Source organism: Lithobates pipiens, unplaced genomic scaffold (assembly GCF_037356315.1).
Source record: "Lithobates pipiens isolate NorthernLeopardFrog02 unplaced genomic scaffold, aLitPip1_a1.2 Scaffold_25, whole genome shotgun sequence".
Lineage (NCBI taxonomy): Eukaryota > Metazoa > Chordata > Amphibia > Anura > Ranidae > Lithobates > Lithobates pipiens.
In genome coordinates, this window is record NW_027507787.1 from 224,972,138 (window position 1) to 224,996,810 (window position 24,673).

The 24,673-nt window shown below is 42.7% G+C and overlaps 1 protein-coding gene across 2 annotated transcripts in view; it reads left to right on the plus strand.

Annotated features, from left to right (window-relative positions):
* The window catches only part of LOC143930921 (alpha-2-macroglobulin-like), a 174,619-nt gene that overhangs the window by 24,986 nt on the left and 124,960 nt on the right, over positions 1–24,673 (plus strand). For both annotated transcript variants that reach the window (XM_077455612.1, XM_077455613.1), the window contains 6 exons: positions 2,864–3,023; positions 12,135–12,187; positions 13,485–13,505; positions 15,803–15,956; positions 19,104–19,188; positions 19,329–19,452. In XM_077455612.1, the coding sequence (XP_077311738.1) occupies positions 2,864–3,023; positions 12,135–12,187; positions 13,485–13,505; positions 15,803–15,956; positions 19,104–19,188; positions 19,329–19,452 (597 nt within the window). The remainder of the gene's footprint in view (positions 1–2,863; positions 3,024–12,134; positions 12,188–13,484; positions 13,506–15,802; positions 15,957–19,103; positions 19,189–19,328; positions 19,453–24,673) is intronic.

Sequence of the window (24,673 nt, forward strand, 5' to 3'; positions counted from 1 at the left end):
TTACATAGTTAGTAAGGTTGAATAAATACACCAGGCCATCTAGTTCAACCTGATTGAGAGTCTACAATTGTCCCTATCACTGTACATTGCACACTCACATCGGTCTCTACCCTCAAGGAGCCCACAATCCAAGGTCCCCATTCATATACTACCATAGGGTCAATTTCGGACAGAAGCCAATTAACTTACCGGCATGTCTTTGGAGTGTGGAAGGAAACCCGACTACCCGGAGGAAACCCACGCAGACACAGGGAGAACATGCAAACTCCAGGCAGGTGGTGTCGTGGTTGGGATTCGAACCAGCGACCCTTTTTACTGCTAGATGAGAGTGCTTCCCACTACACCACTGTGCTGCCCTTTTGGTCTAAAAATCCTGAGATTATAGCTGCCCCACCTCTCCAGTACCTTCTCAGCCAATAGAAACATGTCTGTGTATACTGTGTGATTGTATACTGTGTGTCCATACTGTGTGGCCCCATAATCTCTGATTACCTGGGGGCCTCATAATCTCCTATTGCCCAGGGACCCCATGAGTTGTCAGTCCGCCCCTGTTGGTGTCCCAAGATAATCTTAAAGCCAAAACCAAAGCCACTACTCCTTTGTGAGGCTTGTTTAGAATAACAAAGATTTAGAACAGGGGCGCTCAACATTTGAGGAGGGAGGGCCACCTAAGTGATTTGGTAACCGGTCATGGGCCACAATGAAAAGAATGGAAATGGTTCAGAATTTAGATTTTTTTTCTTTTGAATAGCATAATGGAAATGTTCCTCCTGCAGCCACTGACTGCCAGCAGGGGGGAGAGGTGGAGAAGCCGGCTTTCAGCAGTTGCAGGAGGAAAATGGAGAAAATCGGTTCCTCTATATGCCGCCCCCATTACCCCTCCTGTCCAAGTGTAATACAGAATGTAACAGGGAAGCGGAATGGGCCCCCTAGAGCATGGGGTGGGGTCACCATTGCAACCCCTGACACTACACCAGTGGTTAGGGGGCAGTAAAAATACTTACCGCCCCCCAAGCTACAAATTTTAACCAATCCCTACTGTCTTGAGCCCCCTATAAAGCAGCTTTCGCACTGATGTGCTGTGGTTTACCTGCATTGTATGTGTTGTTTAATACACTGACCTTTTTTCCCCTCTTCCAGCCTCTGCTGGCATCGCTCTCTAGGCTGCTAGAAAGGACACAGGTGAAGTGCACTTGGTATTACTTCACCTGGGACACTCGATCACTCTGGTGCTCTTGGGTGACGGGGCCGGTCAGCAAGCCCAGATTGCGATTAATGGGTTGCCGACAACGGGCAAGTGCTTCCCTGGTTTAAGGTTGAGGGCCACATCAGAAGGCTCCGAGGGCCACAGGTTGAGCACCCCTCAACCTGTGCCCCTCAGAAACTCTATTCCAGGGACTGGAATTGCACATCACTAAAATTATGTCTCAAGAAGTGGACAGTGCAAAATCAGTTCTTATAAAAAGTGAACAGTGCAAGAAAATTCTTGAAGTAAATGTGCCCCAATCTTATGATGTAACCATATGGCGCTCCACACCCAGGTGCGCACCCAAACTCACAAACTGCTTACCGACAGGTAAGACCTCATATATGGAGGCCTGGTTGCACTTTTTAGGAGAGATCCCTGCTGAAAGGGATGGGTGGCACACTTTAGGACACAGAATAAGGGCTCCCTGAGCACCCCGCAGAAGAAGCTCAGGAGAACATAGAGATAAGGATGTAACTCACAGTGTAGTAGCAGATAAATCAGCACAGTCATCACCCTAGCAGGTATGACTCTGTCACTGCTGTACCTCAACCTGACATGTTTTGTCCAATTAGACGTCATGCTCCGCCCATTATCAACCTGCAAGTTGGATCTTTCCCTTTACCTTTCTGTGTATCTTGGCTTTGCCTAAATACATCTTGTATCCTATCAAATTCATCTGTGCTGTCTTTTAACCATTTCTGGACCGCTCACCGCACATTTACTTCTTCTGTGTCTGGGGTGCCCACCCAATGGCAACCCACTCCCACTGTGATTGGACATAGCAAGAGCCAATCAGCTGGTCCAGCGGACCTGATGTTCATTGGCACTCGGTGATCTCTCCCAAGAGAGGCGGAACAGCAGTCTGCCTATGTAAACAAGTCAGATCGCTGTTCTGATAGGGGAGAAGATGGAGACCTTGTGTTTCTGCTAAGCAGGAACACAAATCTCTCTCTTCCCCCAGTCAAAGCACCTCCCCCACACAGTTAGCAAGCACACATTTAACCCTTTGATCTCCCCTGATGTTAGCCCCTTTTCCAGCCAGTGTCATTAGTACAATGACTGCATTTTTTTTTTAGCACTTATCACTGTATTGGTGTCACTGGTCCCCAAAAATAAAAATAAAAATGCCATAAAAATATCCCATAGTTTGGGGACGCGCAAGCCCACAAATATACACTTATTGGATTTTTTTTTATAATACCAGAATAGACATTGGTCTAAATTGATGAGAAAATTATATTCTTTACATTTTTTTTAGCAGAAAGTAAAAAAAATAAAAATATATATATATATATACATATATATATATATATATATATATATATATATATATATATATATATATATATATATAAATTATTTAAAAAAAAATCAAAATCGTCTACATCTTTTTGTTTATGGCGCAAACAATAAAAACAGCAGAGGTAATCAAATACAACCAAAAGAAAGCTCTATTTGTGGGGGAAAAAAGGACAATTTTATTTGGGTACAGAGTCGCATGACTACACAGTTACCATCAGGGTTTACTTCCTCTTTAAGTAAATCAACCCTTTGGACACTTGAATGTCTGTGCTGTCTTTTACACTGTAGTATGTTTTATGCTTTCTTGCTTAGGTTCCCACACCTGAACAGATGGAAGTGGTTGGCACGTTGAGCATCTCCATCGAAAACGCTGGGCAATCTATAGTGAAGAGAAGTAAAATTCTGGTGAAGAAGACAAGATCCAACCTTCTGATTCAGTCAGACAAAGCTGTGTACAAGCCGGGACAAACGGGTAACTGTTTAGTCAATAAGGGGGTCTTCCAGCAAGTTATAAATTCATATTTGAAAAGAAATTCTAGGCAATAATTAAAATCAACCAAAAAAAGTGCCATGCAGGAAATACTGGGAGTGACCTAGTCATAGTCTAGCCTAGTCGAAATACTTACTTTATTATTATAAAACTAATAGTATGCATTGTGACATATGGGTGAGGGTTTATAATTATTGTTGCGGCAAGTGTTCGCTAGCCGATTTGGAACGCCCAACGCCTCTAATCCAAAAAAATAATTTTCCTGCAGCAACTTGGTTCATCCAAAGAGAGACATTTATTGGACTTCAGAACAGATGACAGAGGTACAGACAGGATAGATGGACAGGGTACAGGATACTCAGAACATTCATGCAACCATCAGACACCTTGAGAGAGCCCAACTTCTCATGTCCTAACTCACCCAAAAGAACCATCCCTAATACAGTTTACTATCAGTAAGCAAAGCTGGAGGGATTCAGATTAGCTGACAAAACACTTTTAATCTTAACATGAAAAGACTTCATTTATAATTACTGGAAATACCAATTAAAGTCTAAGTAGGAATTCTGCATTTTTCAACCCCCTGTACATAATCTCCTTTGAAATGTCTAATTAGATAGAAAGGTTATTCCCCAAATACCAAGGTAAGGTATCTGAATAAACATAGTTAGTCCTTTTGATGTGTAAAATTGACTTGTCACTGGCATGTCCAAAATGTATGTATGTGTGTGTATATGTACAGTGCTGTGAATAAGTATTTGCCCCCTTCCTGATTTTCTTTTTTTTGCATACTTCTCACACTTAAATTAATCACATTACACAAAGTAAACCTAGTAAATCCAAGATGCAGTTTTTAAATGTATTATTTTGTTTATTAATGGAAAAAAGCTGTTCAAACTTGCCTGGCCCTATGTGAAAAAGTAATTCACCCCCCTACCATGCTGAATCATGAATGAACTGTGATTAACCACAATTTTTTGGAAAGCTGAGTTCAATCTCACTTGCCACACCCAGGTCTGATTACTGCCAGACCTGTTGAATCCAGAAATCACATAAATAGAAGCTGTCTGACAAAGTGAAGCACGTTAACAGATCACAGAAAGATACACATCATGCCACAATCTAAAACAAATCAAGAACAGATTAGAAACAAAATAATGTACAATGTGTCGGTCTAGGAAGGGTTTCAAAGCCATTGCTAAGGCTTTGGAACTACAGCGAACCATGAGGAGAACCATTATCCACAAATGGAGATAACTTGGAACAGTGGTGAACCTTCCCAGGAGTGGCCGGCCTACAAAAATGACTCCAAGAGCATGACGACGACTCATTCAGGAGGTCATAAAAGAACCTAGAACAACATCTAAAGAACTGCAGGCCTCACTTGCCTCAGGTAAGATCGGTGTTCATGATTTAACAATAAGAAAGAGACTGGCAAAAAAATGGCATCCATGGGAGAGTTTCAAGGCCAAAGCCACTGCTGACCAGAGAGAACAGAAAGGCTCATCTCACATTTACCAAAAAACATCTTGATTATCCCCAAGATTTTTAGACAAATATTCTGTGGACCGATGAGACAAAAATGTAACTTTTTAGAAGGTGTGTCCCGTTACATCTGGCATAAAACTAATACAGGTAACAAGAACATCATACCAACAGTCAGACATGGTGGAGGTAGCGTGATGGTTTGGGGCTGCTTCACAGCTTTAGGACCTGGACGACTTACCATAATTGATGGAATGATAAATTCTGAGCTCTACCAGAAAATCCTAAAGGAGAATGTCTGGCTATCAGTTGGTGAGCTCAAGCTCCAGTGCATTTGGGTTATGCAGCAGGACAATGATCCTAAACACAACAGCAACCCCACCTCCAAATGGTTCAAACAAAGCAAAATTTAGGTTTTGGAGTGGCCTAGTCAAAGCTATGACTTAAATCTAATTGAGATGTTGTATCATGACTTTACACAGGCTGTTCATGCTGAAAAACCCTACGATGTGGCTGAATTAAAACAATTCTCCAAAGAAGAGTGGGCCAAAATTGTTCCACAGCAATGTGAAAGACTCATTGCCAGTTATCGCAAATGCTTGATTGCAGTTGTTGCCCCCTAGGGTGGCACAATCAGTTGTTAGGTTTAGGGGGCAATTACTTGTTCCCATAAAGCCAGGCAGGTTTGGACAGCTTTTTTGCCTTAATAAATGAAACCATCATTTAAAAACTGCATTTTGTATTTACTCGGGTTATCTTTGTTTAATAATAAAATTTGAGTCATTTAAGTGTAAAAAAATAAGCAAAAAAAATAATAAATCTTTTTTATACAAATACTTTTTCACACTGCATTGTGTGTGTGCGTGTGTGTGTGTGTGTATATATATATATATATATATATATATATATATATATATATATATATATATTACACTCACAATACACTACAGCACTACAGTATAGTCAAACTACAAAATCACATCTGTGATGTAGGCTCCAATACCAAAATAGTATGTTTTCCTAAGCACCCCTTTGAACATTTTGTAAATACTTGATGACTTTTGGAAATGTTGTCATTGGGAGATTTGTAGAGTTTGCAATAGAGGCGGGAAAGCTTATCCACTGAAATAACTCCTTCTAGAGTCAGGTACACACTATTCTTTTTTTTTTTGTTCAACCCCAGTGGGTTTAAAAAAAACTGACAGCTCCAGTCGGAGCCGCTGTACTAACTATGCAAGGTTAGTTCAGTGATTTCCCCCGCTCAGCTGTTGTGTTCTGACAGGGGGGGCAGCGCTGATCGGGAGTTGGTCGGCTGCTGGTTTTCCACCATATGCGTCTGACAGAAGTTGGCCTTTCGACAGACTGAAATACACTTGGGCAAAAAAAAATAGGAGAAATATTGGCGCTATTGTAAAAACAACGGCAACATACAGCTTCTAAGCGCTATAACCCAGATAGTAGACACAGAAGCAGATATATTACAAAAAGTGCAACGCTATAAAATTAAAATTAGTTGATACAGATATGCATGTACCAAAACTGGATATTAAAGTGCAAACGTGCAAATATTAATCGTGATTATTAACATGTATCATATAAAATAAATATGGTGCACAACAAAAATGATGGAATGAAAGTCCAATGCATCATGAAGTGCACAAAATACACATATCTATATAATTCATAAGTGACTTGAGTTCATGGATTTCGATCCTAGTGCAATGTGAGTTCAGTGAAGTGGATCATTCATGAAATGTGCTTGTTCTTGGCCCCGGAAAGACCGGGCTCAGCATTAGGGATGAGCTTCGTGTTCGAGTCGAACATACGCTCGACTTGAACATCGGCTGTTCGCCCGTTCGGCGAATTCCGAACGTTATGGGCCGTTCGCGCCAAATTCGTGTGGCGATCACGGCCCACAATGCACTGCGATGGCGCAGTGCATTGCTGGCTCATGATTGGCCAAGCATGCACTGTGATCCTGCATGCTTGGCCAATCACAGCGCCGGCAGCGAGGAGAGCCATGATTGGCCACAGGCAGGATGCCTGTGGCCAATCATAGCTCAGGCTGTGTAGTATACGCCCCACACTATATAAGGCCACCAGCGCGGCGGCCTTGTGTAGTGTGTTGGCGTCTGAAGCAGTTAGTGGCTGTTCTGTGTACCTTCAACACAGTATACACCGATCGTTATCGGCCGACTTTTCGATCTTGCTCTTCTGTAGTGGTTGTTGTCTGCGTGCCCTGACCGCAGTATACACCGCTATATTCACCTCACCTATATAGCTAGCGATATATCTATCTTTTATAATAGAGCTTGCAGTCAGTGTTAGGAGCTTGTGCATGCTGCCTACGTGCTCTGTACCCAGTACACACCGCTATATCCACCTACATAGCTCTTTTCTATTTGAGCCATCTGCCATCTGCAGGAGTTATTGGAAGTTGTGTGTGCCTCCAGCACAGCACAGTATACATCTGTATTTACCCTTTATTGCTGGTGTTCTGTAATAAAGGCATCTGCAGGAGTAAGTGAGTGTTGTGTGCCTCCAGCACAATATACACCTGTATCTACCCTTTATTGCTGTTCTCTAATAGAGCCATCTGCAGGGCTTAGTGGGTGTTGTGTGCCTCCAGTACAGTATACCCCTTTATCTACCCTTTATTGCTGGTGTTCTATAACAAAAAGGCATCTGCAGGAGTTAGTGGGTGTTATGTGCCTCCAGCACAATATACACTACTCAATTGCTGTTTTACCCAACTCCCTTCAGGCCATTACCATGTCTGGAAGGCCAGCAAGGAGAGGCAGACAGGCGCGAGCCGATAAAAGAGGGCAAGCAGGCTCTGTGTCTAGAGACAACAGTGCTGGTCGTGGACGTGGTGCATCTTCATCATCAGCACGTGGCCATGGGACACGCTTGTCCTTCTTTTCGGCAGCTGGACATGTTGAGCCGCAACATGCCAATGACTTGGTAGAGTGGATGACCAAGCCCTCTTCATCCTCCTCATCCTCTCTCACCCAGTCTCAGGGTACTAGCAAAGCAGCTGCCAACGCATCGTCTTCCCTCGCCTAAATGTCATCATCAGTTACTCCTTCCCTAGACCCACCACGTCCTCCTGAGGAGTCTCCTGAACTCTTTGAGCACAGTGTTGGGTACATGCTCCAGGAGGATGCCCAGTTTTTTGATTATGACACTCAGCTAGAGGAAGGCAGTAGCGTGAAAGCAGAGAGAGGGGATGCTCAAGAAGGACAGCAATCTGGCAGTCATGTTCCACAAGCTGCAGCATACTGCCAGGTTTGCTACAGCGATGAAGAGGGAGGGGATGATGAGGGCACTGACTCCACATGGGTGCCTGGTAGGAGAGAGGAGGAGGAGGAGGCGGAGGAGGCACATGTCCAACGAGGCAGGATGCACTCCGGGGGCCAGGTTAGGGGCAGCACACCGACTGAATCACACCGCAGAGCTCCGCCTGTGCAGGGAGCTGCCTCTGCGCATTATTCTAAAAGTTCTTTGGTGTGGGCCTTTTTTGAGACGAGTGCATCAGATCGCACCGCTGCTATTTACAACATGTGTCTCAAGCGTATCTCACGTGGCCAAAACATCAGCCGCTTGGGCACCACATGCTTGACCAGACATATGTTGACCTGCCATGCAGCTTGTTGGCAAGCGTACCTCAAAGACCCACACCAAAGAACAAAGCGGACCTCTCCTTGCTCCTCATCAGCTGGCATCTCCAACCCCACTAGACCTTCAGTCCTCTCTGAAACCTGCTCTGAGAGGAATGAAGGTGTAGAATTAGGTGTGTCACAGCCAAGTGCTTCTGGGCACTCTGCTAGCAGTACACCCATGTCCGATTATAGCAGGCAAATGTCCCTGCCCCAGCTGCTGGACCGGCAAAAGAAGTTCACTCCCAGCCATCCACATGCCCAGCGGTTGAATGCTAGCTTGGCTAAATTGCTAGCACTTCAACTGCTGCCTTTTCAGTTGGTAGACTCGGCCCCCCTCCGTGAGTTTGTACAATGTGCAGTTCCTCAGTGGCAGGTCCCCAAACGCCACTTTTTCTCACGTAAGGCGATTCCGGCTCTCTACCGGCATGTGGAAGGCAATGTCCTTGCCTCGCTGGACAGGGCGGTCAGCGGTAAGGTGCATATTACTGCTGACTCATGGTCCAGCAAGCATGGACAGGGACATTTCCTGTCTTTCACGGCCCATTGGGTCACTCTTCTGGCAGCTGGGAAAGATGCAGGACAAGGTGCAGTAGTGTTGGAGGTTGTTCCGCCACCATGCCTCCAAAATGCTACTATTGGTTGTGACACACCTCTCTCCTCCACCCCCTCCTCTTCTTCTTCCTCCATGGCCTCTTCCAGTGCTCTGTCCTCAGAACCAGTGGTGCTCCGTAGGCGTTCCAGGGGCTACGCAAGTACGCAGGCAAAACAATGCCATGCCGTGCTTGCGCTGGTTTGTTTGGGGGACAGGAGCCACACTGGGGCGGATGTTTTGTCAGCTCTGCAGGGGCAGGCCGAGAGGTGGTTGACGCCACGCCAGCTTAAGCCAGGAATGGTGGTTTGTGACAATGACACCAACCTCCTCTCCGCCCTCCGACAGGGACAACTGACCCATGTGCCCTGTGTAGCTCACGTCCTTAACCTGGTGGTGCAGCGGTTCTTGGGCAGGTATCCAGGCTTACAGGATGTCCTGAAGCAGGACAGGAAAGTCTGTGTCCATTTCCGCCGATCATTTAATGCCTGTGCTTGGCTGGCTGAGCTCCAAAAGGAGTTGAACCTGCCCAAGAACCGCCTTATATGTGACATGCCCACCAGGTGGAACTCAACGTTGCCCATGCTGCAGCGGCTGCACATGCAGAAGAGGGCCATCAATGAGCACCTGTGCGACTACGGCACCAGGACAGGGTCAGGGGAGCTTGGTTTTTTCTCACCACGCCAGTGGGGCATGATCAGGGATGCATGCACTGTCCTGTCACCGTTTGAGGAGGCCACAAGGATGGTGAGCAGTGACAGTGCATGCATCAGTGACACTGTACCTCCTTGTCTTGGAGCATACGCTGCGTGGAATAATGGACAGGGCACTTGAGGCAGAACAGAGGCAGGAAGAGGAGGACTTCCTTGCCTCTCAAGGCCCCCTTTATCCAGACAGTGTTCCTGCTGTGCCACCCATCACACAGGAAGAGGATGAGGAGGAGGAAGAGGAGAAGGAGGATGATTGTGTCAGCATGGAGGTGGAGGCTGGCACTCAGCATCAGCAGCAGCAGCAGTCTTGTAGGGATGATTTACAGTCCCAAGAAACCCGTGGACTTGTACGTGGCTGGGAGGAGGTAGCTGCGGATCATGTTGTCCTTAGTGACCCAGAGGACTCCGGACTGAATGCCTCAGCTAACCTATGCTGCATGGCCTCCCTGATCCTGCAAAGCCTGCAGAAGGATCCTCGTATTCTTCGGATCAAGGAGAGGGACCATTACTGGCTGGCCACTCTCCTTGATCCACGGTACAAGGGTAAGGTTGCAGACCTTATCTTGCCATTGCAGAGGGAGCAGAGGATGAGACATCTCCGGGAGGCCTTGCAGAAAGGTCTGTGCAACGCGTTCCCAGAGATTGGGAGGTTACAAACTTCTGGTCCTGGACAACGTGTTGCAGAGGCATCGGTCAGAAGGAGCGGTGGAGAAGGTGGCCGTCTGACTGATGCTTTCAGACAATTTTTTAGTCCGCAGCCCCAAGGTATGATCGATTCCAGCAACCATCGCCAGTGTCTGATTTACATGGTGCAGGAATACCTAGGGGCAAGGTCAGACTTGGACACCTTTCCCACCGAAAATCCTCTGGCTTACTGGGTCTTGAGGATGGATCACTGGCCAGAGCTTGCACAGTATGCAATTGAGCTACTGGCCTGTCCTGCATCCAGCATTCTTTCGGAACGCACCTTCAGTGCTGCTGGTGGCTTTGTTACCGATCACAGGGTGCGCCTGTCCACTGAATCAGTTGATCTACTGACCTTCATCAAGATGAATCAGTCTTGGATAACCCACAGCTACCAAGCACCTGAAGCTGATGTAACCGAATAATTTTTTTTGAAATATCACATCCCTTCAAGACTGCCTATGCTGATGCTGAGTGACTGTCCTGTTATGTTGATTGTCTATCCTCTTCCTCCTCCGCTGATATGTTGGAAGAACATTTCTGGTTCTGGGTGATGCCATCAGCCCAATTTTTGTGCCCCTGTTTAACAGGGGCGTTTAATTACAATTTTTGATGCAATGCTTTGCAGCAGGGCTAATTCCTGCAATAAAACTAGAGTATATGGGAGAGGTTGCAGTTTTCGTGGCACCAGCACCAGTGCCTAAGGCCCAATTTTTCTGCCCCTGTTTAACAGGGGCATTTAATTACAATTTTTGATGCAATGCTTTGCAGCAGGGCTAATTCCTGCAATAAAACTAGAGTATATGGGAGAGGTTGCAGTGTGGTGGCACCAGCACCAGTGCCGTCAGCCCAATTTTTCTGCTACCCTGGTCCTGGAACCAGACTAGACCACACGGGTCTCTTGAACAACTCCGGAAACCCCGAACACGAGACCCACACCCGCTTAAGTACCCCCTCCCAGACTCCACAGGGGGCCCCGGCACTCCCGCTGATTGGCTCAGAGAGGACCGATACCCAAACATCCAACCAGACTTGATTCTGGCCTGTCATGTGACCCTCACCGTTCACATGACCAGGCAGAACCTTCAAACATAGCCTGGCCAGACTGGTGTTAAGGCCTACCTACATAATTAACCCTCAGAACCTTTATTGTCCTGAGACCAAAAACTAAATTTACAATGTGTGTGACATTTGATCCCAAATGTCATCCGCTACATCAGTATCACATTGCATATCCCTGTATGTTGTGTTCGTTCAGGTGCTTATCTAATAGTTTCTTGAAACTATCGATGCCCCCCACGGAGACCACTGCCTGGAAGGGAATTCCACATCTTAATCCATGAACTCAAGTCACTGAATTATATAGATATGTGTATCTTGTGCATTTCATGATGTATTGGATTTTAATTTCATAATTTATGTTGTGCACTGTATTGATTTTGCATGATTAATGTTAAGAATCATGGTTAATATTTGTACTTTTGCATTTTAATATCCAGTTTTAGTACATGCACATCTGTATCAACTAATTTTAATTTTAAAGCACTGCACTTTTGGCAGAATGACGACCGTTTTTTTGGTGGGTTTTTTAACCGGCAAATGTCCCCTGACATTCTGCCCATGTGTACAAGGCTTAACTGCTGAACTTCTGTTATACAATTATCAGTTACATGGGGAGAGCATTGTTTTTATAGAATTGACCAACTCGTAGACGTGCCTCATGGACAGGAGTAATGAAGCACAAAGCACTGCAAAGTGGGAAGCAAAGACTGCATATATATATATATCTATATATATATATAATGCAAATATGGCTGTACATGTATAATTACAAATTATACATAGAATTGCGTTATTTAAAGATCTAAGATACAAAACAGAACTTTTTTAATACATTAATAAAAAAACCCTCTAAGATTAGAAGGAAAGCATAAAAACAACATATTAAATTTGTATTTTGCAGTTAAGTTCAGAATTCTATCTATAAATGAAGATCTTCAACCCAAAGACATTGTGGTAAGTATGTAAGGTTTGCTTTTTAATTCGTCCAAGAAAAAGTATTAGATGACAGTTTAAAGTAAACCTGTATTTAGAAGGAAACAGTTAGAATAAAAGCAGCAGCACCAGGTAACTGACAGCAAAAGCAGTCATCATCTGCTCGGGGCTTCTGGACTTTTAGTCACTATTTTCATAAACATAGACCCAATTTCCTGCAGCACTGAGACACATTATGTTGGGAAAGATTTGATCAAACTCTCAACAATAAGTGATACCCTAACCTAAGGCAACTCTTCTGGTAACTATGACACTAATGCCCTGTACACACAGTCCGACTTTCCGGTGGAAAAAGTGCGATCGGAGCTTGTTGTCAGAAAATCCAATCGTGTGTGGGCTTCATCTGACTTTTTCCCTTCGGAATATCCGACACACAAAGTTTGAGAGCTGGATCTAAAATGTTCCGTCAACAAAATCCGAACGTTTAAATTCCGATCGTGTGTAGACAATTCCAGACGGACAAAGTGCCACGCATGCTCAGAATAAATTAAGAGATGAAAGCTATTGGCTACTGGCCCGTTTATAGTCCCGTTGTACGTGTTTTATGTCACCACGTTCAGAACGATCGGATTTTCTGCCAACTTTGTGCGACCGTGTGTATGCAACACAAGTTTTGGCCCAAAATCGGTCTGAAAAAATCAGCGGATCAGTGAGTGATGAATTTTTTAATTTACAAATTTATGAATTTAGAACTTTTCTAATTTATGCACTTACACATTAACAAATTGCAACCATAACGAATGTCCCCCAAAAAGGAAAAATAAAATAAAAATAAAGACGAATGAAACTAAAAAGAACACATTTTTCAGCAGTGCACATGTCTACACTGAATGGACAAAGCACGGGTTTGCTTTGAATTTAGTCCAACATTTCTTTTAGAAATAAAGGAAAAATAGTTGAAACTACTGGCAGACACAAAGCTCTATTTTATTTCATCCAAGCTTCACACAACTTTCACCCATGGTCACACATTTTACATATTAGATCTAATTAGAACATTTTTGAAATTGGGTGAACATTGTGTGAATCTTCAGTAAAAAGGATAAATTAACTCATAATATTAAGTTACTCCCAATAAAATGTAAAAAAAATAAATAAAAGCAGTTTATAGTTATTAAAATAATGAAAACCATATTAATAAAATAATATTACAACCTTAAAGAAATCAGTTACCTATAAAAAAGGCTAATGCAAATAGGAGTTAAAATTTGTAGTCAGAATTTTAAATATCTTTCTTTTGTCTTTCTTTTTTTTTTAGCTTCCAGTCGTAGAACTGCAGGTAAAATATTTAACTCATATTTAAGTAAAAAATAATAGCATTATGATATTTTAAATTTAGGATTTCATTCTTTTATGTTAATGCTATCTCCGAATTTGTGTTTACTTGTTTTTCGAACATGTAGTCAGCAGTGCCGGGACAGGGTCATTCTAAGCCCAGGGCGAACATGCCAAATTGCGTCCCCCCCATGAGCATTATATGTCAGCAACCTCCCCAAAGAAAAAAATAAAAATTAAAATTGAGAACTAATCAGCATCCTTACCCCCTAAGCATAAATTCCACCTCCTCCCAATACAAATCTGCCCCCTGCTGAAATCCCCTTCCCAGCAAGCATCTTTGCCCTACCCAACCCCTCCAGCTCAAATTATCTCTTTCCCCATATGCCGCCTGCATAAATCCACCCCACAAATATAATCCCCCCCCTGCTAGTACAATTCCTCTACCCCTCAAATGTTCTCTCTGAACACAATTCCTCACCCCCAATCCAAATCCCATTCCTGACACAAATTCTCCCCAATCACCCAACCTATCACAACCCCCCCCCCCATTTCCACTCTTAGCCCAAATACCCCCAATCATCTCTGCTAGCACAAATACCACCCCCAAAAAAATAACCTCCCCCTCACCATATTACCTTTTCTAGTACAAATCTCCCAAAATTACCCCTTTTAGCACAAATCTTCTTCCCCCATCCCCCTCCCAACACAAATACCCTCAAATCACCACTCCTATCACACCTCCCCAAATTTTCACTCCTAAAACAGTTCTAGTCCCCCTCCTAACACAAATCTCCTCCCCTCACCTCCTTGTGATGCCCCCCCTCACCCCCCTCACATGATACCACAGTGCCCAGGGCAGGCGTCCCTTCTGCCCACCCCTTGTCCCGGCCCTGGTAGTCAGTAAAAGTTATAGTTTTTGTTTCTCTATGTTTGTGTCAGAGCTGCATAGTCAAAGATGTTTCAAAAAAGAGGTGGAATAACTTGTGCTTTTGCTTTAGTACTAGTGCATTTTGATCTTTGAGGCTTTACGATAATAATATGGTCACCATATTTAAAATCTATGTCAGTCACTTTAGGCTAAAATGAGGTTAAAGAAAATGTGTAACACACAAATAAAAGAAATATCTGACCCCATATATAATGCATATAAGAAATCCCAACAATATGCCCTATAGGTAATACCACAAATCAGTAAAACGCTACCCCTGCAGGAGCCGCTTCATTCTCTGTTCTTCGGCCGCAACTCTGAGAATGACCCCAGTCCTACTGACGCACCAGGTTAAGCAAATGAATATTGCACTGCCACTGGGAGCACAAATACAGATATCCTGCACACAACTAAGGTTCAGTATAAAGAAACAAACATCAGGCTGCTTAGTGGCAAATTAACCCAATTTATTGTTACGGGTTTCTGTAAATAGCAGTATGTACATAAATGACCAAGTAAAGGATTAGGTCAATCACAGTTCACTTGACTATATGTTTACTAGTCTATAGCAGCATAGAAAATCAAGTTCTGTACAGCTAAATCAGAGTACACCTGGCAATCCATAATATCAGCAATAAGTAATGGCATTAGAAAACAGTGATATCTCCTCTGTAAACAGTAGGCTATATCCATTTTAGGTTGCACTCTATATGAATGGCAGTGCTGAGATTTAAGACTCATTAAAGTGGTATCTCTTACTATGAACAATAGGCAATATTTTTGTGAAGCAGCTATCTGAGTAAACAGTCTTTAGCCCCAGTTCTTCAGCCAGCTAGTGTTGGGGCCCAGTCTTTATGTTGGTGCACATGTGTATAGTCCCAGTAAAGTCTGCATGCAGTAAGTAATGCTGCCAGTTAGATGGCCAGTCCCTATGAGCTCTGTCTCTGCTAGCAGCAACAGGAAATGGCACCAGTTTCCTCTCACCAGTCCCACTGATACAGCAACAGATGTCCCGCTGTTCAGATGCCAGTTCACTTCTGGATCTGCCTGACTCTGGTCCCCAGCACACAGCCGCAGGCTTGTAGCAGGCTGATATGCACAGAGGAGCAGTGATCTACACACATCGATCTCCTCACAGCAAATAGGAAATCCTGCGGTATTCATTCTGTGAAAATACAGCTTTCTTTCTTTATACCCGGCTCACATTGGGAATTGTAGTCCAATAGCCAATTAACTGCCATGATAAAGTTTATTCCCCAAACTTCATCTCCCATGATTCAGTGTTGCTAACCATCAAGTCAGGACAGCGTGGTCTTAGAACTAGGAGTTTTAATAGAAGAAATTAAAAGTAACCCATGTCTTCTTTTAAGGACCCAGGAAAGAATCGTATTGGCCAGTGGCTGAATGTGAGCCTCAGTCATGGAATGGCTGAGCTCTCTCTTCCACTCTCCTCTGAGCCTACACTTGGAGAATACTCCATCCGGGTGAAGGACACAGTTCATACCATCTCTGTGGAGGAATATGGTGAGGAATTTTCCTACAACTCTGTGTATATATTACTATTGGGTTATGTCATTATCTCTAGAAGTCAGTGAATTATTAAAACCTTCATCTGTTGGTGATTCTCAAATTTCACAATCACAAACCGAGGTCAAAGCTTAGCCCTGTGAATCACACATTTTCAAAATGGGTAATTATGCATTTTAAAAGCTTTCCTTGTATGGGAGTATGCTGTTTTGTCATTTTAATTTGTATGTTATAAAAATGAGGCACTTTCAACAAAAATGTTTATACCATAAAAAAAGGAGGGATTTCCAACACAGGCAAAAAAAATATTTATGTCATTAAGAAATTTTGGACTGGCAATGCAAACCAGAAATATAGGGACTTCCAACGCAAGCAAAAATAGTTTTTATTATTATTATTTTTTAGGATTTATATAGCATCAAGAATTTGCGTATCACTTTACAACATGAGAAAGACAGTACAGTTACAATACAGTTCAATACAGGAGGAATCTGAGGGCCCTGCGCATTAGAGTTTACAATCTAAACAGGATGGTCAAGTGATACAAAGGGAATTAACTGTGGGAGATGAGCTAATGGAGAAAGTGAAAATACAGTTGTTAGGTGGAAGCCGGTTAGGCTTCTCTGAAGAAAAGGATTTTCAGGGATCATCTAAAAGTGGACATAGTAAGAGATAGTCTTGCAGATTGGGGTAGGAAGTTTCATGGGAGAGGCTCAGGAGTCCTGGAAGCAAGCATTGGAGGTGATAACAAGGGAGCTAGAGAGCAGGAGGTCTTAAAAGGAATGAAGAGAGTGGTTTTGTTACTATTTGAGGATGGGTTAGTGATATAGCTGGGTAGAATTGTAGATGGCTTTTAAGTTATTGTTAGTCATTTTAATTGTATTTGCTGGGTGAGTGGAAGCCAATGAAAGGGTTTGGGGGGGGGGGGGGGGGGATAGCAGACACTAAACAGTTGGTAAAGGGAATGAGTATGGCAGCAGAATTCTTGATGGACTGAAGGGGTGAAAGCCTATGTAAAGGTAATTGAATGTGGAGGGAGTTGCAGTAGTTGAGGCGAGAGATAGGAAGAGAGTGATTTAGAAGCTTTGTGGTGTCATTGGTTAGGAAGGGGCATATTTTGGAGACATTGCAGAGATTGATTGAGGTGGCAGGCTTTGGACAGTGATTGTATATGGGACTGAAAGGATAGTTTAGTGTCCAGGATTACACCTAGCAACCCCCCCACCCCCCGTAAGTCCGGAGAAGGCTAAGCAGTGTTGGATTACTGAAGCCAGATTTTGGTAACAACAGTAGATTAAAGGAGTTAGAGATAAAGAGGTCAAAGACAGAGGTGAGTTTGTTGCATGCAGAGCGGCCATTCCAAAAGGTGAAGGAGAAGAGGAGGCTGGTTTTGGGAAGAAGAGGAATGGAAATTAAATGTGTGTGGATTGCGGCTGCTACCAGAGGGTGCAGGGTGATGGGTGCATTGGGTACAGTTAAATGATGGGGGCCCAGTGTTTGGTGATATATGTCCAAAAGTTAGGAGAAGCAACAAAAGGGTGAGGGAGGCACTATGGGCAAGGATTTATATGAAGGGACATGCCTCATTACCCTGGAGGTCTTATTGGCATGTGGGTTTAGAATTAGGAAGAGGTGATGAGGGCAGTAATAAGGAGAAGTCAAAAGTGAGAGTGATATATACAGGCTGTAGGGTGGAGAAGAGAGGAGAAGGAAACAGAATTTAAGGAGAGAACACAACTGTGAGAAGGAGAAGTAGAGAGCGCATGTTATAGAAAGGAGGAAAATCTAAATGGGGAAACAAGTTCACCTGAAGTCTGTTTGATGCTTTGCAAAGTAGTTTGCTGTAGATTTTCCTTTCGTGCAATCTCTGAAGTGTAAGGATGAATTAATTAAAGCCACTTTATTGAAAGAACCCCAGCATATGCCACCCAGTCATGTATCAATGTGACATATAGAAATGTGGGACTTCCAATCCAAGCAAGAAATAGTTATGTCCTCCACAAATGAGGGACTTCCAACTCAAGCAAGACATATTCATGTCATAATGAAATTTTTATGTTGAAAGTCCCTTGTTTCTTTAGGACGTAATGTTTCTTCCTCATTCCCTTCCAAAGCAAGCAAGAAATATTCATGCCATAATCAAATAGGGGACCTCCAACACAAGCAAAAAATATTTATTTCATAAAGAAATGAGGGACCTCCAACACAAACATAAAACATTTAATTATTAAAGAATTGAGGAACATCCAGTGTAAGCCAGAAACGTGTCAGCCCTTGTACACACGGTTGGAGATTCCGACGGAATGTGTCCTATCGGACCGTTTTGTTGGATAATCCGACTGTGTGTGGTCTCAATCAGACTATTTCCGTTGGAGTATCCGACGGACCAAGTTTTCCAACTTGTCTGTAAAATTTTCTGACAAAATGTTCCAATTGGACATACTCCGATCATGTGTAGCCTACTCCGACGGACAAAGTGCCATGCATGCTCAGATCAAATTCCTAGCCCAAAGCTATTGGCTACTAGCCTGTACGTAGTGTCCCGTTGTAACAAAATAATGTCATCACTTTATGTACAATCAGATTTTCTGACAACTTTGTTCAACTGTGTGTATGCAACAGTTTCGGACAAAATCCGTCGGACAAAATCCAACGGATTTGGTTGTCAGAATGTCCGACCGTGTGTACAAGGGCTCATGGTATAAAAAACAAGGGACTTTCAAAACAAATAAAATATATTTATATTGTATAGTAGAGTAGGTACTGTATATGATCCTCAGAATTTTACTGTGACTATATCGGTGTGCCAAAAGGAAGATTTTCACTAAATGCAAAAAAGGTAAAACTATTTCATGGGAAAACATAGTAGTGTGTGGTTTACACACAGTGCTTTAGTGAAGAAAATGTTTTTCTCCCCTGATTATTAGTTGGTGAAGGAGACGGTCAAGTTGTTTTCAGGCTCAATAAAGATGTCTGCCAACATCACAACACATATCCAAAATGCACTAAACTGTGATACATTCAATTACTTATTATCCCCAAATGTCAGCTTAAAGCTTGTTGTTTCAGTTTGACTCATATTGTAATTTGCACAGATTGGTTTACTTATCAGTAGTCATCACCAACTCAAATGTTCCTCTACAGTTCTTCCAAAGTTTGAAGTTACTCTTCGGTTCCCCAAGGTTGTTATGTTTAACAGTGAGCAGTTCCCACTTCACGTATGTGGAAGGTGAGTCTGAACTCCAATAAGGATGAATGGATACATAGAAGACACCAAATTCTGGTTAATGCGGATACTGCTTAGTTGACTGGAAGAAAGAAATCACATGACATACGATTTTCTAAATAATGCTTTGTTATATCTTTTAGATACACTTATGGGAAGCCAGTTCAAGGAAACTATACAGCCACTGTGTGCCAACAATATTATTCATATGGGTGGAGACATGGGATACAAACCAAGTACAAGATCTGTGTTAAATTCAGTGGAAAGGTAGGTGCCACAGAATGGCAGCTAGATCTGAACTGGACAATGAATAACAAACTGGGGAGCCTCTTACAATTTTAAAGATAATCTGTAAAGCATATGATCTTTTGTAAGAGGACACAGACTCCCAGTCCAAATAAACTATACATAATTTGAAAGTGTCAATGTGCTATAGGAAAAATGTTGTTGATCTCAGAGTTTTACATTCTGACAAACTTTTCTAAGGCTAGTCATATGCCGCGTACATGCAATCAAACAATCCGGTGGAAAAGTCCGCCCGTGTGTGGGCTCCGGCAGACATTTTTTATGCAAAAGTCCAGCGGACTTAGAAAGTAGTTTTGCACCAAAATACGGCCGTGTGTGTGCTAGTCCGCCGTACTTTTGAAATGAATGGACTTTTCTCGCACGGAGAAAAATCCACAAATTTTGAGTGTGGCTCCAGGTAGCTGGGACTAGTGAAGAAAGCATCACTGGCCCCGTCACCTGGTATGGACTTAAAAGGGAAGCCCTACACCGAAAAAATGGCATGGGGTCCCCCCCTAAGTCCATATCAGACCCTTATCTGAGCACGCTACCTGGCCAGTTAGGAAAGGGGGTGGGGACGAGCGAGCACCCCACCCTCCTCCTGAGCCGTACCAGGCCATATGCCCTCAACATGGGGGGTGCATGTCCCCCTCACCCCAAAGCACCTTGCCCCCATGTTGATGAGGATGAGGGCCTCTTCCCAACAACCCTGGCCGTTGGTCGTCGGGGTCTGTGGGTGGGGGACTTATCGGAATCCAGGAGCCCCCTTTAATAAGGGGGCCCCCGGATCCCGGCCCCCCACTCTATATGAATGAGTATGGGGTACAATGTACCCCTTCCCATCACCTGTGAAAAAAAACCCACAACACACAAGGGTTAAAAATAATTTATTGCACAGCTCCAGGGGTCTTCTTCCGTCTTGGGGGGTCTCCTCACCAGTCTCCTCCGCTATCTTCTGCTCTTTTACTAACGGAGGAGCCCGGCTTTCTTCTTCGTCGCCACTCGGGGGTCTTCTTCTGACTTCGGGGGTCTTGTCCCCCTCTTCGGGGGTCTTGTCCCCCCTCTTCGGTTCTTCTTGCCGGGCCTCCGCGCCTTCTTCTAGCTCTTTTACAAGCGTTGGCCCGGTCTTCTATCGTCGCTGTCGCCGCTGTGTTTTAAGTAGTTCAACAGATTCATAATCTGTTATGGACATATTTTGTACATTGAGTTCAAAGGGGTTGATTTACTAAAGGCAAATTAGGCTGTTCATGTTTCAAATTTTCACTTGGCTTAGTGAACATTGTAAAAATTCAAGAATAACCTTTCATGTGTAAGCAAAATAATTAAATAATTAAACAGTATTTTACCATTCAATTTTGGATTGACTGGATTTTATCGAATGAAAACCACATACACTCTTAGAAATCTGTTTGTTTCTTCCTGCTCCTTCGAATTTTCTCCTCAGTGGAATTGAAATTGACTCCGCTAATGATTAGAAAATTGCAATAACGCTCTTAAATTAAACAATTTGTAACAAAATTCTGCTAGTTTTTAGCCAGTTTAACCACTTCCCGACCGGCGCACGCCAATGTACGTCGACAGAATGGCACGGGCAGGCATATTGGCATACAGGTACGTCCAGTTTTAAATGCCGCCCTGCCATCGGTCGGGACCCACGACCGGACTCAGGGGGGTCCCGACCGATGGCAGGTGGACTCAATCGTCGCGGACATACCCGGGATTGTCTCACGGGGCAGCTGAACGAGGAGATGTCGTTGTAAACAGCATCTCCCCGTTCTGCCTAGCAACAAGTGATGCTGATCTCTGCTCCATGTGATTGGAGCAGAGATCAGTGTTCACTAAAACAAAGCCCAGCCCCCCACAGTTAGTAACACGCCCCTAGGAACACTTAACCCCACTGCCACCCACTGGTTAACCCCTTCACTGCCAGTGTCATTTACACAGGAATCACTGCATTTGTATAGCAGTGATTGCTGTATAACTGACAATGGTCCCAAAAATGTGTAAAAAATGTCCAATGCATCCGCCATAATGTCGCAGTCACAATAAAAATCGCTGATCACCGCCATTACTAGTAAAAAAAAAAATATTAATAAAAATGCCATAAAACTATCCCCTATTTTGTAAACGCTATAACTTTTGCACAAACCAATCAATAATCGCTTATTGCGATTTTTTTTACCAAAAAATATGTATAAGAATTCGTATCGGCCTAAACTGAGGGAAAACATTTTTTTATATATTTTTGGGGAATATTTATAATAACAAAAAGAAAAAAAATAATGCGTTTTTTTCAAAATTGTCGCTCTATTTTTGTTTATAGCGCATAAAAACCACAGAGGTGATCAAATACCACCAAAAGAAAGCTCTATTTGTGGGAAAAAAGGATGTCAATTTTGTTTGGGAGCCACGTCGCACGACCGCGCTATTGTCACTTAAAGCGACTCAGTGCCGAATTGCAAAAAGTGGTCGGGTCGTAAGCCAGCAAAATGGTCAGGTCTGAAAGTGGTTAAAGGAGAAGTTCTCCTTTTATAACATGTTACATACATTCAGGGTATAACATGTTTCCCGCTCCCTGTTTTGACAGCAAGCGAGGGGGGGGGGGGGTCTTCACAATCTGCTCTGCCAGCCAGGACGCATCATTCACAGCTTCCTGTGAATGTGAAAACTCCAAGTACCAACACCCTTTGCGGCAGTCAGCTTTTAGTGTTCAACGAACTACAAGGGTGCTGATGAGCACTCTCGGTATTTCATTGAGCTTTCATTCAGCAACTGACTGCCTGTGTTGCCATGACTATTATTAGTGACTTGATAGCCATAATATGGAGTTAGATATATTTTTAAGACCATATGTTTTCAAAGGAAGTCAGGGCCCCCCCCCCCCCCTTATTTGATATGATAAACAAGCTGAAAGGGTTTGGAGCTGAGCAGAGGATAGGAAGATGGTGTATACAGGAAGTTGGAAGGAGGGGCTTGGGGACTTTGGAAAGAAGCATGTGATTGGACCGAGGGGCTGTGTTTTGGAAGAGAAGAGCAAGACTTGGCTTCCAGAAGCTGGAAAGATTTGGAGACATTTTGAGTTTGGACTTTGACAAAGGAACCATGAAGGACATAACATCTTGAACCCTAAGAACACTCAGAACAGGCCTCACCCTGGTAGACCAAAAAAGTTGAGTGCACATGCTCAGCGTCATATCCAGAGGTTGCCTTTGGGAAATAGATGGATGAGTGCTGCCGAGGTTGAAGGGGTAGGGGGATCAGCGTGTCAGTGATTAGACCATATGCCACACACAGTTGGCTAAAGACAAGCAGACTAAGGACATGGATTACTGGAACCATGACGTGTGGTCTGATGAGACCAATATAAATGTATTGGTTTCTGATGGTGTCAAGCGTTTGCGGTGGCAACCAGGTGAGGAGTACAAAGACAAGTGTGTCTTGCCTACAGTCAAGCATGAGTGTTGCCGGAACTGGGGAGCTACAGTTTATTGATGGAACCATGAATTCCAACATGTACTGTGACATATTGAAGCATAACATGATCCCATCCCTTAAGAGACTGGGCCCCAGGGCAGTATTCCAACATGATAATGACCCCAAACACACCTCTAAGACAACCACTGCCTTGCAGCTGAGGGTAAAGGTGATGGACTGGCCAAATACGTCTCCAGACCTAAACTCTATTGAACATCTGTGGAGCATCCTCAAAGGATGGTGGAGGAACACAAGGTCTCTAACATCCAGCAGCTCCTTGATGTCATCATGGAGGAGTGGAAGAGGATACCAGTGGCAACCTGTTAAGCTCTGGTGAACTCCATGCCCAAGAGGGTTAACTTCCATCATCCAATCATGTACAAGCAAAAATACTAAAAAAAGAAACCTCTGTAGCAAAAAAAATAAAATAATTAAATGGGTTTCAGGAGCCGCCATAGGGTTTATTCTGCTAAAAATTCTGTCAGCGTTTTTGTTTTAATTATGCTTTAACTTTTCCTTTTATATAGTCGAGTGTTACTTACCATGTGAATTTCAGCTAAGTAAAAATTTACATTGCAAAGTAAACATGCTCTACTCCTTTATTACATCAACCCCATATTCCCACTACCTGTCAGGGATAGTGAGATTTTCAATTTCCGAAATTCCAAATTTCTGAATTTTTTGAATTTCTGAAATTTTGAATTTCTGAAATTTAGAACTTTCCAATTTCTGAAATTCCGAATTTCCAAATTTCTGAAATTCTGAACTTCAAATTTTCCAATTTATGAAATTCGAAAATTGAAAATTCTGAAATTTTGCAAGTTAAAAATTTGGAAGTTCAGAGATTCAGATATTTGGAAGTTTGGAAATTCTAAAATTCAAAATTAGGAAATTCTAAAATTCAAACTTAGGAGATTCTAATATTCAAAAAATTGTAAATTTGAAAATCCAAAAATAAGAATTAAAAACCCGAACATTCAAAAGAATGAAAATCTGAAAATTCCAAAACCTTAAAATCTGAAATAATAACTAATTAATAATAAATATAAAATTATAGGTATTTGAATTTTCTTTCAAATTTGGCTGTTAGTGAAATTATCTGAAATAACGAATGTTGCATCTAAATGAATGGAACATGACAATAATAATAATAAACCTTTTTATTATTATTATATATTATTAATTTGATCCATTCCATTTGTTTAGATGCAGCATTCGTTATTTCGGATAACTCATAACTTTGGATATATTTGTATTCGTTATGTTCATGAACAGCCAAATTTGAAAGGAAATTCCAATACTTAAAGCAGAAATATGTCACAGCAAAAATACCATAACATTATCAGGGCTAAAATAATACAAACATTTTAGGATCTGTTAAAAGTTCACTAAAATAGTTAAATAAGTATGAATCCACTTTATATATAAAATGAGGCAGATGTAAATGTAGGATTGTCCATCACAGAAAAAACATTGCAAATAATAATTCAAAACAATCGCCTCCTCCACACTGCTCATGTCACAATCCCCCTGGGATACCCCTGAAATTCCAATACCTATAGTTTAATAGTTAGTTATTATCAGTTAATTATTTTCAATTTTACTGACTTTCTTTCTATTTTTCAGATTTTCAAATTTTCAGATTTTCAATTTACTGAATCTCTGAATTTAATAATTCCAAAAATCCGAAAATTCAGAATTCAAAAATACAGAAATTCAGAATTCAAAA